General features: G+C 45.3%; 1 protein-coding gene across 6 annotated transcripts in view; it reads right to left on the bottom strand.

The window, feature by feature from the left end:
• The window catches only part of TBXT (T-box transcription factor T), a 35348-nt gene extending 18492 nt beyond the window's left edge, over window positions 1–16856 (bottom strand). For 2 of the 6 annotated variants that reach the window (XR_009969061.1, XR_009969062.1), the window contains exons 1-7: window positions 15165–16854; window positions 14768–15032; window positions 14131–14265; window positions 13383–13444; window positions 13233–13294; window positions 11783–11888; window positions 9985–10117 (exon numbers count right to left, since the gene is read on the bottom strand). Coding sequence is in view for 4 of the 6 variants with exons in the window: in XM_062641729.1 (XP_062497713.1) it covers window positions 8241–8508; window positions 9985–10117; window positions 11712–11888; window positions 13233–13294; window positions 13383–13444; window positions 14131–14265; window positions 14768–15032; window positions 15165–15370 (1308 nt within the window). In the remaining 2 variants the exon portion in view is untranslated. Of the gene's footprint in view, window positions 1–7158; window positions 8509–9965; window positions 10118–11711; window positions 11889–13232; window positions 13295–13382; window positions 13445–14130; window positions 14266–14767; window positions 15033–15164 lie in introns of those variants that run through there. The other 4 variants (XM_062641729.1, XM_062641730.1, XM_062641731.1 and 1 more) reach the window with 4 other exon arrangements.
• Window positions 16857–17251: the final 395 nt, after the last annotated feature.

Below are 17251 nucleotides of genomic sequence, written 5' to 3'. Positions count from 1 at the left end.
AGTCACCATTTGCCTTAATTTTATGTTAACATCTGCACCATGAAAGCCCCCGTAACACCGTGTCAATGTTCTTTATGGACTGTAGAAGAGATCACTACACTCACTACAAATAATCCACTTGGAGATACAAGAAAACACCTTCAAATAAAAGATAACAAAAAGTTTCAGGACTCATTTTCTCAAGTTCCCTGACGGAGCACTCCCCCTTCCATCTCTATGTTTTACCCTACACCTGGTTTTCCACCTTCATCTCCTACAAAGCTCCAGCCCTACAAGCATCCTGGCAGCAGCCTCACAGCAGCTGAAGCACCATCAAAATGGTGGTGACTTTTCCTGGTTGCCAAGGACATAAGAAAAGCGTGCATTCAGCCCATGACTATTTTGCAGCGGTTTTTTGCTTGGGTTTCTTGAGAGCTTGCATGTGTCTGAACCAAAGGAACCAGCAGAAGCCAGAAGTTTCCACTCACTCTTATGGTAAGCCTACATTTCATTTCATAGAGACAAAGTAAGTACAGGAAATGCAAAATCCCACTGCTAGGGTGAGTGGAAATTTCTGTCTTTTCCCTCCCACCCACCACAGTCAACATATATCTGGGCAAACAAGTGACAGATGATGGAAACTCATATGAGCCATCCATATATTAGTAAGAAAGAGCAACCAGAACATATAGCTATCCTGAGTTGCAAGTATTACAACTGCATCTCACACAGCCCATACATGTTTGGGCTTAAATTCAGGCAGAGAACACAGCAGGGAACACTACTTCTACTGTATTGAAACAAGTTTTCATGTGGGAAGTTCTCAGAATTATTGAAGTTTTACAATTGCTATTACTAATATTGCATTAAGGTGAAGGATGACAAAACATATGAGGAATTAAGTGCCCACATTCAGTGCAGTGCCCAGAACGCAACACAACAAACCAAATCTTTGTGCAAAACAGTGCCGATGACAGTGCAGGATAACTTATCGGCAGGCACCTTGAATCCAAAATAACACATAATTCATAAAGTCAAGACAAACTACCAGCCAGCTTCAACTTCCCTTGGATAAACTTCCTTTTCTGTGAGGCATCAGAATTTTCTGACACCAAGACAAGTTTGTCTTTTAAACAGCAAGCAGAACCTATAGGTCCCAACTACCAGCCAGCTCCCTTTCACTGGGATTCCTTACTCTCCCTTACTGCCAGGTCAAGCAGCAGCCAGTCTTGCCACTGCCTCCTTATTGCCAAAAAGGACAGAAGAATAAGAACTTTCTCCACCTCAGAAGCAAGACATTCCTGCAGCAACCCTCATGAAGGCTTATACCTTTCCAGCCCACAAGTTTCTCAGCAGAAACAGTCATTAGTTTAGATACACAGCAAGCATCAATACCACACTGCAGCAAATTGACACTCTAGAGGCTGAGCCACAGGGCAACCTCCAGGACAAAGCTGAGGCTCTCCTAGCCATCCACCACAAGAGTGCATCCAAGGAGTGCACGCCAAGGAGGATATAATGAAAAAGATCTCACCAGCCCACAGCAGTTCATTACTCAGCTACCTTCAGTCCCACAACATAGCCCCAGCCCAGGAAACCCCCTAACACCTACCTGCAAGCTCCAGACTACCTGTTTCAGAGATAAAAGGCAAACACACCACTATCCTACATATCCCAAATACATCAGCAGTTCCCTCTCCCCCACTGGTGAACTATCCTCCCACCACCAGCTGGCTCCTCCTACTCCAAAACCCCAGCTACGCCCACCCGAACTAGCTTCACCTGCCTGCTCTGCCGCCTTTCCATCAGGCAGGCCAGCACTGAGGGACTCGGTTTCTGCATCTTTCATAATGATCATGAGTTGTCCAGCTTGCACACTAGTCTCTGCATAAATAGTAAGGGATTCTAGATTACAAATATGAGCAAATGGGCACATCTTGCTCATGAGCTGCTGAATGTCCTGGTTTCCTTTCTGAGTGTCCTGTTAGGCTGCTCCAGGCTTTTCCTGGTTTGGCAAGTGGGTTTTTTTTCCAGTGTAAACCACATAACTCTCCCCATACTGACCTACGTAACTTGGGCCTTGAATGACACTCCAAGGAGAAGTTGTTTAGCAATATTCAGAGAGCACAAGTGCTGCAAACCTGACACTCTTCATCTTGCTTTAGCCTCCACCAAGGGTAAGGACCAGAGAAACCCACAGCCCCAAGCATGGAGAGAAGTGGGGTTGCTGTGCCATTACAGCATGATGGAAATTAAGGATAATACAGGGTTTCTTTTCACAAGCATGCATTAGCTTGCTTCTGTTCTCACTGAGGAGGAGCTGTAATGCAGAGGCAAAGGCAGAAAAGCTAATGGGATGTAAGGCTTGGGAATGGTCACCCCTAAAATGCAAACAAGGCTCAAGCAGATGAGTGTACTTGAGCTTGGGGAATAAATGCGTCATTTATGTTCCAGAATTTGGGGACTTGAAATCCCAACCCAGCAGCAAATGTTTATTCCTCAGCTGAGACCTGGTGTTGCACATTTAGCAAACAGCAAATGTCTGAGGTGTGTTTCATGAGGTGGGGGAATGAAGCTGCTTGAGCAAGGACAAGACTTGCAGAGATGCATTCACATGTGACAGATTTTGGGAGGATCATCTTCCAGAAAAAATGGCTTCCCTCCACAGTTTAAAAGAAAGGATAATGAAGGGTAAGGATGGAAGTGGAAGCTGTATGGTTTGTTGGTTCACTGTTATCTGGCTTCAGTTGGAGCATTAAGTTGTTGCAGCTCCTCTCTGACCCTCTGAACCTTATGTGCCACCAACAGGGCCAAGGACAGTCTGCAGAACTTTATAGAGGCCCTTATAGAAATGCATCTCTCTCACAGCACCATTTCTCCCTGCTAGATCTGGCCCTCACAAGTGATTGTGAGCAGGGCAGATGCTGTCCCAATCTGCACAGGGCTGAGACCATCCTCTAAAATCACAAATGGAAAAGAGCAAGTCTATAGGCATGCTAAGGGCATAGCTATTGGAAAGGGTCAGGTTAGAGACCGCTAGCAGAGGATTTGGACAAGTCTCAAGTTACCACTTTCATTGATGATTTAGTCCAGAACGTAAAAGATCATTGACAAAATCTGCTGGACAGGTGAGGCTGAGAGATGTCATTAATGCAAAGTAAAATAGAGATACCTCACAGGACAAACTAGACAACTGGGGAGCAATGGAAATAGAATAAAGCTGACTGAGACAAGGACAAAATCACAGTCAAGACACTAGTTGTAAATCCTTCTGCCAAAAGATGGGACTTCATCAGCAGAAAGTAGTAAAAAAAGGACTTGGATCACCATGACCAGTCAATCACTGATGTAACTCTAGATAATGAAAATGTGATTTTCAAAGTTATGAAAATGGCTAATTTCAGTGCAGATAGGGAAGCAGCATGCCATTGCATAGGCTTTCCTATAAGCCCCTGCATTATACCACGTACATTCATGCTCCCTCTTACATTGAGCCATGGAGGCTCAGAGGGCCAGCAGGAGAGGGAAAGCTACCTGAGAGAAGACTGAGTTTTAATAATCTATCAAAAGAGAGACAGAGAAATCACCACCTAACAATACATATCAACTTAAACACTACCAAAGGAGAACTACTATTTAAGCTGGGAATGGTTTTTGGCTCAAGAACAGATAGTCATAAGATGATTATAGCTAAATTTCAGCTGGCAATTAAAAGATAGCTCCTAAGCACTGAGAAGCAAGGGGACTGCAACAGTCTCCCAACAAAATAAACAGCTCTACTAGCCACAGGCACACAAAAATCGCCGCAAAATCTCACCAGCTATTTTTGAGACAAACCCTGGTGTGCTCTTAAAAGGTCTCAGTGAAGGGATTGTCTATAATTAAGGAACTGGATTCAGGAGGCCCCTTCCAACTCTATGTGGTACAAGTCTGGTAATTGCAAATCACAGAAGAATTATTGGCATTGATGGACTGACTGAGGCAGTTAATTAGTTTACTAGCATCAAGAAACAGTAGCCTACTTTTGTAGTGCAGGAAGATAGGGAGAGGAAAAGGCAAGAAAAATCCTGCAGCTGCTTGCTCAGCAAACTCTAGCCAGTCATAGAACCTTGGCCTTTAAAGCCCACGATGCCCAGGTCCTTGATATCACAGTGGTATGTGCAGTGGGAGAACAGGGGTTTGGGTCTACTAACATCTTCTCAAGGAATTTTTACGTTGTCAGATGTGAAGGCATATGTGGAACTGTATCATGTACCACTCAGACTGGTTTCCCTGATTTATTTGTATCAGTTTCCACAGACACAGAAATCCAGAAGCAGCTAAAGACAGAGGAAATTATTTTTTCCACAGATCTAAGCTTCTGAATTAAAATGATGTGCAGACACTGGAATGGGTCTGCATGAGATTTCAAAACCACAGCGTTCCTGCTGATTGTCTTCCTTACACCTGCCTATTTTATTTTTATAAATTTTTACTGTTTATTTTAGTTATTTTTAATTTTTATTTACTTTTAAAAACTAAATTTTCAAATATAATTACATTTACTGCTTGGACAGTAATGCAGTAGCTTAGTGTGTATTATCTACTTAACTCACAACTCTCATTGACATCTGTGGGGAAGGGTCCAGCTGGAGACAAGTGTGGGATTACCTAGTCTCATGTTTTACTCCTGTGTGGGACTGAGTATTCACATGGCTCTTGTAGACAGAGTGAGACAATAAGGCTGAGGGGTCTACAGAGAACTCTGCAGATGGCAACTATTTGTTACCCAAAGAAAAATGAAGAAAGGAAAAAAGCATTAACATGCTGAGATAGTAAACAATATAGGTTTCCTAAAAGTGCTGAGCATTTGCTGATAGCTTAGTCCTTCTCCCAGCCTCAGAGCTGTCTGTAGTATTTGGGGGGTGCATGCTGCATGGTCATAGCAGTGGGGAAAAGCTGTGGTTGAGCTCTTGCAGAGCTTGCCAATGGGCTGGGTGAGGTGAGCTGTCTCACACCAGCCTTCCTCAGCATGTGGAAACATCGGGTACCTTTGTGCTTCCACCTCACCTTTGCCATCAGCCCCAGGGGTGGCACCAGTGGGCGAAGCGGTGGGAGCACAGCACTGCTGTGTGAATCCATGGGTGAGAAAAGCCTCTCCAGGTGAGTCACACAAAGTCCATGTGGGTTTCACGCTGGCTTGGGTTATTTGTAATGATCTGGGTCTGACTGCCCAGCTCCTCTAGCAGCTGCAATCCTGATACGGCATTTGTGAGTCTGAGGTGCCTTTGATGGCTGCTTGGCCACACAAACCAAGTAAGAAAAAGTACAGTTCAGGAAGAAGATGGTGGCAGAGCAGGTGTGAAAATACACATGATGAAATGCTCAGTCTGCTTTAAAGCAGTATGCAGCTTGCATTCAATGGTATGAAAGGTTTTGGTTTCTTTAATTTGAAAGTACGGAAGGGAAAACAACCCACACCAAAAAAGCCAGTTAGGTAAGATCCATCCGATAGCAGTATTTTGCTGCCTGGAGGCATACAATGCTGCCTCTATAAAGGCCTTGTGTGTGTGCTTAATCTTCTGGCTCAGAAATCCTTTCAAAGTGATTATTTTAATGGTTATCTGGTTTTGGTTCATGTATACAAGTATTGACCAGCAGATAAGTTACCCATGTGACATGGCCAGGGTTGCTCACTAGGCAGAGGTGAGGCGAGTTCAGTTCTCTCGCACTAAAAGCTGAACTCTTTCAGGACCTAGAATTTAACTCCCAGGTTAGCATCAAATGCGGTTCCAGGCATTGGAAAGCTCCTGTCAGGATTAAGTGCACACTAAAACAGTGTCACAGAGGCCTCTAAGGCCATATATAAAGGTCTGGCAGGAAACAGGGACCAAGCTCCTCCACTTCACAGCCACAAGGATCCAGCTGCCCTCAGGTCAGTTCAGCAAGCCCCAGTTAAACCTTGTAATTTAATAAATAGCCACAGCCATTTCTATCCACATGGACATGACAATCATTTACTCAGTACAAGCTCTGTAAGAACCTGAGAAACTGATGACTTCTGTGTTGGACATCAGCTGTGGGCTGTCCTCCATGCAAGCCTCTTTGGAGCAGACAGTTCCTCATGGGCTGCCTGCTAGGGGCCATGCAAGGGAACATAGAATCATAGAATGGTTAAGACTGGAAAGGGGGTGGGAAATAAGAGGTGGAGAAGCAGATGAGGAGAATGCAGCATCTGAAGATATCTCCAAGTTCTTCATGATAAACAATCATTAATTTGGTTATGAAGGACTCTCTCACCCTTCGCCCACAGCTGGAAGACACTGTGCAGCAGGAACCATTTGTGAAACCTTTCCGTGGAAGGTCAACCTACCATCTGATGTGCATTTGTTTCACCTTTCCCACCACCCCCACAAACTGAAAACTGAGCACCAAGTTCATTTAAGAATCTTTACTCTTTTTTTTTCCTCTTTTTTTAATTTAAATTATACTTCCGAAATACAAATAAAAAACCCAAACAACTCACAATGAAACATGTCACTAATTTCTAAAACATAGTCTGTGTAATAATGCACTTACATCATTTACACATTTACCTTCACAATAAAATAGGAGCGCTTAGATCAGTATTTACATATTGACAGAGAACGTGGTGGTGCAGCCATCTGCCTCCTATGCTGTCCCCTGCTGGAATGCCTCCAGGAGACCCCAGCCTGCAGTTGCACGCAAATCCTTCTGTGGGGAGAAACCCCTGCCAGAGTCTTTCTAGGTGCAGGGACCTCCATAGGGTGCCAAAGAGACCAAAATGGTGGCAAATACTTGCTTTTTCATCTTAAAGCTGCCACTGTAGCACATGAGCGCATGTCAATGAGCCATTCAAGGAATTCCCTGATATAGAAATTTGCTTTCCTATATTAGGCACTTCATTAGAAAAATTATTTATTATGGCTTATGCAAAACAATTCACTTTCCTCAGGATATGTACTTGCTAGAGTCAGTGGCACAAAGAGACATATCCAAAGGCACACTTTGAACCGATGTGCTGGGTTAGCCTGCATTAGAAATTTGTCATATTACTTAATGAGTCTTGAAAGAAGTATTTTATCAAGACATGATTTTTCCCGCGAGTCAAGAAGTCAGTGTGTTTTAAAGCTTAGTATATCTGCACTCCTCCCCCCCCCCCCCCCCACCCGGCCCCAATTATTAGTAACTAGAGATTTTCCTCTTACAATAAGTTAACTACTTACATCTGTGCTGTTCAGTGTGCCATTGGGTGACATATCCCACACATGATTGTCTTAAAGGAGTACAGCATAGGTTGAGGGTTTATTTACATATCTTACCATGTAGAAATTAAAGCTGTAACTTACCAAATAATAAATATAGATCAACAGGGTACAACACTGAAATAAAATAAATTAGAATGATTCTCCAGGTGTTGAATTCCCTCCCTTAAGGCCTGAGCCAGAGACCATAAAAAGAGTGATGTTTTTTCAGTGGCTCAAAAAGGTTTAGGATAGGGCTCCTAATTAGACACTGGCTGTTTGAAATTAAATGTTTAGCTAAAATCATATATTTGAAGTTTATGCGATCAAACAGCACAACTTATCTCTAAAAGTAGTCTTCTGTGTACAAGAATTTAGGACAAATTTTAATACTGCATTTATTAGTAAGAATATAGCTCTTGCAGATTGTCTTGTTAATTCAGCAGCAAGGAAATAAGCATACAGTTAAGAACGCCACATATTTGTAAAGCAAATACGTGTTAGTGCACATGATTTTCCAAAAAACTTCACTCATCAGCTACATTTGTGCATATTTCAGAATGCTTCTAACTAGAAGGTCAATGAAAGTCTTCTCATGACTATAGCTAAATTGCCATTACAAAAATTTAACTGGAAAACAGTTAGGAGCAACTTACTCAAGAACAATGCCAAACTTCAGGTCCAGAAGTTATCAGAACACTGAGAGATTTGGAATCTAAGTTAAAATCTTAAAACTTAGGTCTATCAAAGTTAAAAATAAAAACAAAACAAAAAGCAATAAAAAGATTAAAAGCAGTGAATCTGCTCTCAGAATTGCACGCTCACGAGGTTTGTAAACTCTACATGAAGTCAATGAGGTACTGTGCACTAGAAGAGGTATAATGTAGATCCTTTATGCAAAGCAGTGCAGATGCTTTGTAATTTACTCTTCATGCTTCCTGTTACTCTTCCTTAAGGATTAAACATTTAAAGTAACTCAGTAGCTAAAAAGTCTGTGTTATAGGAAAAAGCCTGGGTTTACATGGAAGGGGGGGTGACGGGTGTCCACGTGGATGCCAGCCTGGCATGTGCTGAGGCATCATACTGGCTATCAGGCAGGTCGGAGGGTGGCCCACCGTCATACAGCGGGGAGGCAGAGGAGGCAGCAGTGACTGGGTGAGGGAGGGCAGTGTAGTGTGCTGGAGAGCCACGCAGGAACTGGGAGCTCAGGCCATTGGACATCCCACTTGACTGAGACACCGGCGTGATGGTGCTGTTACTCACAGACCATAGGTTTGGATACTGACTGCAAGAGGGAAAGTGGTAAATAAAACAAGTTGTTAGTGACTCCGGTGCCTGCTGGAAGAAAGGCAGGTTTGAATTCGTTGCCATGAGTCTGTCAGAGCCCTTGGGTGCCTCTACAGACAGAGAGGGATTAATGCCTCCAGACAGCAACTCAGCCCTCCTTGTTGATGATCTCATGTTAAAAGGGGAAGAGCCAGGCTGATGGCTGCAGATTGCATGGATACTACATAAAAGGGCAGCTTGAAAGAAAAAAAAACCTTGCCAGGACACTACAGCCTCTACTCTGTCCTCTAAGTATGTATACACATACACACATACATATAAACACATAAATTAAAAGAAACAAGGTGATGCAAAAGAAACTATGAGGAAAAGTTCTGCCCTGCCATGTAATACTACACACCACTTTCTACCTATTGATCCCAAGCAGTTTAACAAGAAAGATATATATTATTTTTACTTTACAGATAGGAGTTTAGCACAAGGGGTGGCAGAAGTGCCTTCCCTGGGGTCCCACAGTTCAAGATCTATTGTTTTTACCTACTAGACAACTCAGTCAGTAACTAAAACCCAGTGGACTTTGCAACTTTCCAAATGTGTATTCTGGGGGTCAGACATAAAAAGAAGTGCTAGAAGGACCTGTTTACTTGATTAATATATATCTAGAAGTAAAACTTACGACCAGTAATACAGTTACCTTATATCAGGTAAAAGTAGTACATACTGTGATTCGCAGCTAAATGCCATGTGCATGGTTAAATGAAAATGCTTTCCACAGTCTGAATTGCTGAGAAAGATGCCCAAACCTCAGCCCTCTGTGGTTAATACCAAAGATTTTACCACCTTATCTGTGTCTCTTTGCATTTTCCAATTTAGCTCCAAAGGACTGACTGTAAGCTAAATCTCTGCTAAAGGATACAAAAGTTTAAGACAATTACAAAGAGGAGAAAAGATCACAAAGTGGCAAAGGCTTTCACCATGTGAATAATCCCATACAATGCTAGTTTGTGTGGCAATTATTGCGTAAAGATCTAGTGCCCCAACTGTCTACTCCTTCTCCACACTACAGTTCATTTGTAACACAAGAGCTTGTGGAGATGGCTGGGAAAGCAGTGACTGCCTAAAATGAAACAGATCAAAATTAAACTTTAACACCACTTTGCTTGAAGGAGATGTAACCTAAAAGAGCACCAACGGATATTTGTCTAAGTGATTCATAATCCTTAATTTACCAAATCTTGCTGTCACAAGTGTCTACATTTCCAAAACTAAAATACAAAAATAAGAATTATCTGTTTCTTCAATCTGTTTTCCTTGTGAATAGTCTTTTTCAGTGCCCCCCAGGTAGCTAATGATTCACACACCCACATGGCCATAAAGATTTCTAATTTGCTGGTGACTACCTCCTTTTTCAGCCTTCTCTTCCTACAAAGTGCCAATACACCAATCTGAGGGCTGCTAAGGGTTGGATTCCTACCTGGAGCTGGTGGCAGTGCCAGTGCTGTGACTCATGGGCAGCATTGTTGTGTGTGTGGGAACTCCTAAAGAAGACCAGTTGTCATGGGACTGCAGCACGGAAAGGCAGGCAGAGGAGTTATCGGCATAGGATGCTGAGAAAAATAAGCAAGCATTTAAACACACTAGAATCAGAACAAATAATGACCTTGTATTCAAATGTAATGTATAGCTTTAAATTACACTCCCTTATTGCTGCCTTGCAAAACAAAACCCAAAGTTACATACACACATACACTGAGAGAAAAATTATGCCAGTTACCAGTTGTGTCAAGCTTACACACTCCCTGGCATTGCCCCTGCTGATGTGTTATTTTGCTCAACTTGCAAAGCCTTACTTCTATGAAGGATCTATGGCAAAAAAAGTTGTCTCAAACCACCTGCTAATTCATCATATACTTCCCTTCTTTGGTCAGTGGGAAGAGGCAGGCTCCCTGCTTGCACTGTCCCAGTCACTTTTCCGGGGCACCTTCTTTATCTCCATCATCTACACTGGCAGTAACAGCCTGGCAGCCCTGGATAACAAGCACATCCCTGGATCACACATCCCAGTTTTGAGCTGAGCATGACATCACAGGCTCTGGAGTTTGCCTTAAGCACCATCAGGAGTGATCGGACTGTGGCTTAAACTACTCAGCTTGTGACCAAAACCAGCTGGCCAATGTGGCAGAGGTGCTAGGAAGCTATAAAGGGAATCTTGTAAAAGTGAGAAAGAAGTTGCTGTGGCAGCTGGCTTAAGGAGGGAGAAGAGGTTCCTTGCTAAGGACCACTGAACAAGAAGGAACACCAGAGGCGTTTTATTCTTTTATTCTGCTTCAAGTCCCAGAACTCACAATTTCCAAGGTGCAAGAAAATTCCACAGAAAGCTAGTTTTTCACTTAAAATTAACTACAAAGCTGCCCAGAAGACTGGTCAGCCTGCGTCTGGAGCCCTGCGTATTACTTCACAGTTCAAAATATTAACTATTTCTTTTAAACGGGCCTCTCCAATATCCATACAAGCTGAAAGATAAAAATGGTCACAGACCTTTACCATAAGAAAGAAAGGAGAAAAAAAACAAACTCACTCTTAAAAATCTCCCCTCCCTTAAGTATCTATGCCTAAGCCTTAAGCTATTTGGCTGTACCTGAGCACAACTTTTAAATAGCTCTGCAGTTTACTCAGCTCCATATTGTTTCTGCATATCCATTTTTGACACATTCACCGAGTGCAGCCTTAATGCACTGATGTTAACTACAGCAATCGGCAAGTAAAACTGACAGAACCAGGCACTCATTTATTATGTGTTACTAGTAAATGAGACTGACAGAACCAGACATACACTTCATCCCATCATTATGTTACCTTTAATAATGACTAATATACTCACTTTCAAACTTAAATAAAAAATAGGCAAAGTAAGTTTAAGCTCACTGCTTCTAGGAATTCAAAAGCACAAGATAAAGCCAGCACAAATCACTAATTAGCAGGAGACAGTTCTACACACCCACAGTTTTTTCACCATAAAGAGACTGGGGACATGTACACATCATCCCTATTTCTTTGCAATGCTGGCCCCAAGCCCACTGCACAAACTGAGCCAGATAGCAACCTCAATTTCTGTGGCATGGCTCAAGACGCCCACTGCTCAAAGCTCACATCCCTCAGCTCATTTCCCATCTCTTTACAGAGCTGCAACATTGGACTTACTTGGCGAGTTGTTTCTATGGGTGTAGGGGTTGGGGTAGGGGGCAGGACGGTGGTTCCTCAGCGATGAGTACCTTTCACAGCTGTGAGCAGGGGAGAGCGACAGGGGGGCTCCAAACTGAGGGTGAGGATTGGCAGGTGGGCACAGAGCCCCAGTCCCAGGAATAAGCCAACTACCCACTGTGGGGAAGCAAAAGGTTTGTAAGATGGGGATGTAATGCAGCCAGACAGGGAAAGAATCACAGCAATGAGATAAATTATTCACAGAATCATTGAATAGTTTGGGTTGGAAGGACCCCTAAAGGTCATCTAGTCCAAACTCCCTGCAAGGAGCTGCCACATCTTCAACCAGATCAGGCTGCCCAGAACCACAGACAGCCTGGCCCTGAATATCTCCAGGATAGCGCATCTACCACCTTTCTGGGCAACATGTGCTGGTGTTTCACCACCCTCATTGTAAAGAACTTTCTCCTCCATCCAACCTGAATCTCCCCTCTTCTACATTAAGACTATCACCTCTCATCCTGTTTGCAACAGGCCCTGCTAAAAAGTCTCTCCCCATCTTTCTTACAGGCCCTTTTAAGTCTCCCTAGAGTCTTCTCTTCTTCAGGCTGAACAACCCCAACTCTCTCAGCATTTCCTCATAGGAGAAAATAATTGACCAGTGAGGAAACGTGCATTCAGGAAAAGCAACAGTTGCAACACGGCTGCAAACTGGATCTTTACAAGTTTCTTACATGATCTTATGGAGGAAAATTAGACAACAGCTTAGAAGATGCCCCATGACAAACTAACATGTTTTTTTAAAACTACTAGCTGATTACAATCACAGCAAGGAAACATTGAAAGGGTTAAACCCTCCCTTACATAGGTAGTGTGTGCTCAGTAATTGTTAAGTGTAATTTTCAGTTTTAAATTGCTCTACGGGGTTCTCTATAGCTAAGCTCTGAGGTTTCTCAAGATGCTAAGAAGAACTCTTAAAACTGAAGTATTTTCACCGAAACAAAATAATTCCTATTGCAATTCAAATTCTCCCCTTTATAGGCTGCACACATTTTTTGCAATAAACTGTTAAAACAGAAATCATGAAAACACTAATGCTTCATATCCATCTGAAAACAAAATATTTTAAGCAAATGCCCCTTATTTTTTTAAAGTACTCAAAACATAAGTACTATCTCAATGATTTTCTGCTGTACTTGGAAATAAACTTTTGTCTCCATATCCATATGAATATTCTTGTCCTTGTATACAGAGGCAGCTGTCTTTTTAGACATGTAGGTAACTGCAAGCTTCTATGAACTGACTGCGAATGTAATACAGAAGTCTTAAGACCACACAAACATAGATTGTGATGTTTATGCAATCATAAACCTGCATGAACCATAATCATAAGGATTAGGAATATTATTCTGCCTACAAACTAACAAGCCAGACAGCAAAACACCTCCCAGAGTTTTGTTTAACAGATGAGATGGAAGAAATCAAAGTTATGCTCATGATGAAGAATGAAGGAAAACATACACTGCGAATACCCGGACTGCTGGTTGTCTCCCACTTCCTCCATCATGTCTTTGTGATCACTTCTAGAAAAGAAACCATCTTGTTTTAGTTAGGAATATGCTTTTACAAATTTATGTAAAAAATCCAGGCTTTAGAATTAAGAGCTCTCACCTTTCCTTTGCATCAAGAAATGCCTTTGCAAATGGATTGTATTTAATTTTTAAAGCCGTTATCTAAAAACAACAACAAACATCTTTATTTGCAAGTATCACCGTTCATTATCATACAGATATTAGGATTTGAGTTAGGACTATCCACTGAAGTTAGTGCAATCCCAGATTTTTGAATGAGGCCCAGAACACCAACCTATGAACATCAATTAAACAGCCTCTAAGGTCTGAACTATTAGCAGAGAGTTAATTAATCCCTCTGCCAAATTCTAAGAGACTGAATTGCCTGTTTTTATTGATCAGCGAGGAAACAGCTAAAAAAGGTAGTGCACGAAAGAGTTATAAAAACTAACTGGTAGTTGAGAGATTTATTAAACATAGATGTGCATTTTGGCTAAGAGAGAAAGGCCAATTTTGAAAATGACACATCCAGTTATTTCACTGTGTAGCTGAAAGTGACAACTGGGTTTGCTGCCATACCTGTTTGGCCCACAGAATCTCTTAAGGATTATTCTCCTGCAATGAATTTGCAGTACACATTGAGACAAAAAGCGATCAGAACTTTGTGCTATGATACATTCACAGGGTTTTTACATATATTAACTTCAGTTCTTATATTTAGCTTCAAACAAAGCACAGAAGAAACAGAGAAAAACGCAAACCGAGCCATTTATTTTTTGCTCTGTAACGTACACTTTGTCACTTGAAACCCCCTGGTACTTGCATCCTCTCTTCCCTGCTGTGCTTACCTCCTCGTTCTGGTAGGCCGTCACGGCTATAAACTGAGTCTCTGGGAAGGAATGGCTGGTGATCATCCGCTGCGGGCCACCCACTCGCACTATGTGGATCCTGGGCTCGTACTTGTGCAGAGAGTTCAACATGATCTGTGCGCAAAGGGATAGAATGTGTAAAAGGTGACAGAGCGGCGGTAGATGCAGTAAGCACAGATAGCAATCGGGGCTTAAACTGTCTAATGATCTGCCTTTCCAGTGGAGGAGAAAGAGGCAACAGGTAGAAATAAATCCTAAGAAGGAAGGTGTAAGAAAAGGAAGGGAACACTGCTGTCAGACATTCCGACTTTGTGCCTAGTTACCCTCATCCCTATTACTTGACAGGCAGCTTGCATAGACACAAACACGTTGGCTGCAAATAGCCAGAAAGTTGCGTCTGCTACTCCGTTGGCATTAGCAGCTATTCAAAGTGGAAAGACATGTAACAAAGTCAAACCCCGAAGGCACCCATCCTCGGCGGAAAGAATGCATGTTTGGTAGCAGCGGCATAAAAAGGAGCACCAAGGAGGGCGGTAGTCGTGGCTCTGCAGGACCCCGCCGCCCCTTGGGTCAGGCCGGGCTGGGGCTGGTCCAGCCGCTCTGAGAGGGTCCTTACCTGCCCGCCGCCATTCAGCTTGTTGGTGAGTTTGACTTTACTGAAGGAGACGGGCGCCTTCATCCAGTGCGCGCCGAAGTTGGGCGAGTCGGGGTGGATGTACACGCAGCTGGGTGCCTGCGGCTCCGGCTTCCCGCCCGGCACCCACTCCCCGTTCACATACTTCCAGCGGTGCCCGTCGGCCGCCACGAAGTCCAGCAGGAAGGAATACATGGCGTTGGGGTCCAGCCCCGACACGCTCACCTTCAGCACCGGGAACATCCTCCTACGGGGCGACACGGAGGCGCGAGGCACGGCGGGGGGCAGCACCCCCCCCCTTCTCTCGGCCCCGGCGCCGGGATACACACAAGCCCCCGCACCCAAAGCCCGCGGTGGCTCGGTGCCGCGGCTGCCCTACCTGCCGTTCTTGGTGACGATCATCTCGTTGGTGAGCTCCTTGAAGCGCAGCCACAGGTCGTTGTCCTCCAGCGTGACCCGCAGCTCTCGCTCCGTGGGGTCGCCCTTCTCGCTGCCCGCCTGCAGCTCGCTCTCCACGGCGCTCAGCAAGTGATCCACACGGTACTGCGGGGCCTTGCCCGCACCCTCCGTCCCGGGGGAGCTCATCCCGGCCCACGCCCGCCCGCCCGGCGGGGCAGGCGCCCTGGCTGAGCCCCGAGCAGCGGCGGGGCCGGGGCTGACTCCACTTGACCTCCGCGGCCCCAGCGAGCGGGAGCAGGGAAGGGGCCGCTGTTATACCCCGTCATAAACATCCCCCCAGTGACATCACCGTGCCGCCGAGGGGGGGCCGCTGATTGGCGAACGGCCGCTTTGATCCCTTCGGCCGACCTTTGCGATTGGCTGCCCGCGGCCATATCACAACGGTGCCCGGGGAAGCCTGTGATGTTAATTGCAGCCCGCGGGATTAAACGCAGCTATTTTATGTAAATCTGCCCCCAAATGTTTGCACCTCTATCAAAGCCGCCGGGGCCTGGGCTCCGGCAGCCGCGGAGGAAATGGCCCATCCCGGCAACAGCCCCATAACCTGTGCGCGGCACCTCCCGCAGCATCCACCGCCGGGACCACCGGCGCCCGCCACAGCCAGCCGCGGGGTCTGGCTTCGAGGGGCCACCGTGGCAGCGGATTCAGATTTGTGGGAGAAAATGGGAAGAGTCCTTCCCCTTCTCCCCCCCCCCCAAGCCTCTCACCCCTTCACACTCTCCCTTGTCACAAGCCCCGGAGCTTCTGCTTAAAAGAAGGTTGCAGTTAGCGACTACAACCCCGGCTGGGAAACGCAACCAAAAAGCTCTGCGGAATGGGTGAACTGAGCCTGGCACAGTCAGGGTACACACACATGTGCACACACGCCCCGCCACCGTGTCCCCAGCCTCCAGCCAGTACCGGAGCCTGTTCTGTCTCCTACCGCAGGCAGTGCCTTTCCACCCGAGGGGGCTCGGCCACGGCGGCTGTGAGCCCCCCGCCTCAGAGAAACCACTCTGCTAAAAGACTGGCAGCTGAAGGCTCCGGTTCCTACAACAAGGAACCCCCCTGCCCGCGAATTTCTGCGGCAGGAGTGGAGCCCGAGCCCCGCTGGTGGAACTTTGCAAGTTGTTTGGAGAGAAAACAGCAGTGGGGTGCGGGATAGAAGGGCTCACTTGGAACCCCTCCCCGCCCGCCGGTGGTTTAATCGTTTGCATTCTCCGGGGCTGTGGCGGTCTGTGGTGTGAGGGAAACAGTTTATTACCTTGCCGTGAGAATCCCTGGATAGAGGGCGAGGGGGAGAGAGGTGACAATGAGCAGGAAATAGTTCAATGGGGTCTCTTTAAACAATAACAAGTTCTTTAAACGGGGCAAAGGAGAGGGGGAAAGAAGAGGCGCAGTGTAAAAATAAGGGTTTCTTTCAAAATACTCATCTCCTCCAAACACCGCGCATAGTCGCTGCCGAGATTTGTAAGATTTTAGGAGAAGGTGCCCTAGGCTCACTGGCAGCCTGGCTGGGGCCGAGGGGAGCTGGAGGTCGGGGCTGTCAGGGAAGGCGCGATGGAGGGGTCCCCGATTCAGGAGGCAGGCGACAGCTCAGTCCGGGCACCGGCTCCTTCTGCGGACAGGCAACTCCCTCGTGCACTCCTGCCTGTATCGGTGCCTGCATCCCTACCTGCACTCCAGCCTTTCCACATCCCGCACACAGCGGAGCAGCAACCCGAGCGCGTTTCCCCTTCATCCGACTTCAAATAAACCCAACGTTTCCGCTCCTGATTTCGGTTTCTTCTTGTTGTAGCAGTTACGGGTCTGTTTTCATTGCACAGCACCGTCAGGCTCCTGTAGCATTAACTTACTTTTTGTTTTTTTCCCTTCAACCTGACATGTCACATCCCGCACACCGGCTCTCATCAACCACTTGCCCAGAAGCATGCGAAAGGTTATTACCCCTTCAGGATAATTCCTGCGATAAAGTTCCCTAATGCTCTTTCTGCCTGAGCACCTACCGCCTGCTTTTCTTCCTGTTTG

This window comes from Pezoporus occidentalis, unplaced genomic scaffold (assembly GCF_034315485.1).
Source record: "Pezoporus occidentalis ecotype Australia unplaced genomic scaffold, CSIRO_AGI_Poc_V1 ctg7, whole genome shotgun sequence".
NCBI lineage: Eukaryota > Metazoa > Chordata > Aves > Psittaciformes > Psittacidae > Pezoporus > Pezoporus occidentalis.
Note: the sequence above shows the minus strand (reverse complement) of the source record. Positions and strands in the feature narration are given on the sequence as shown.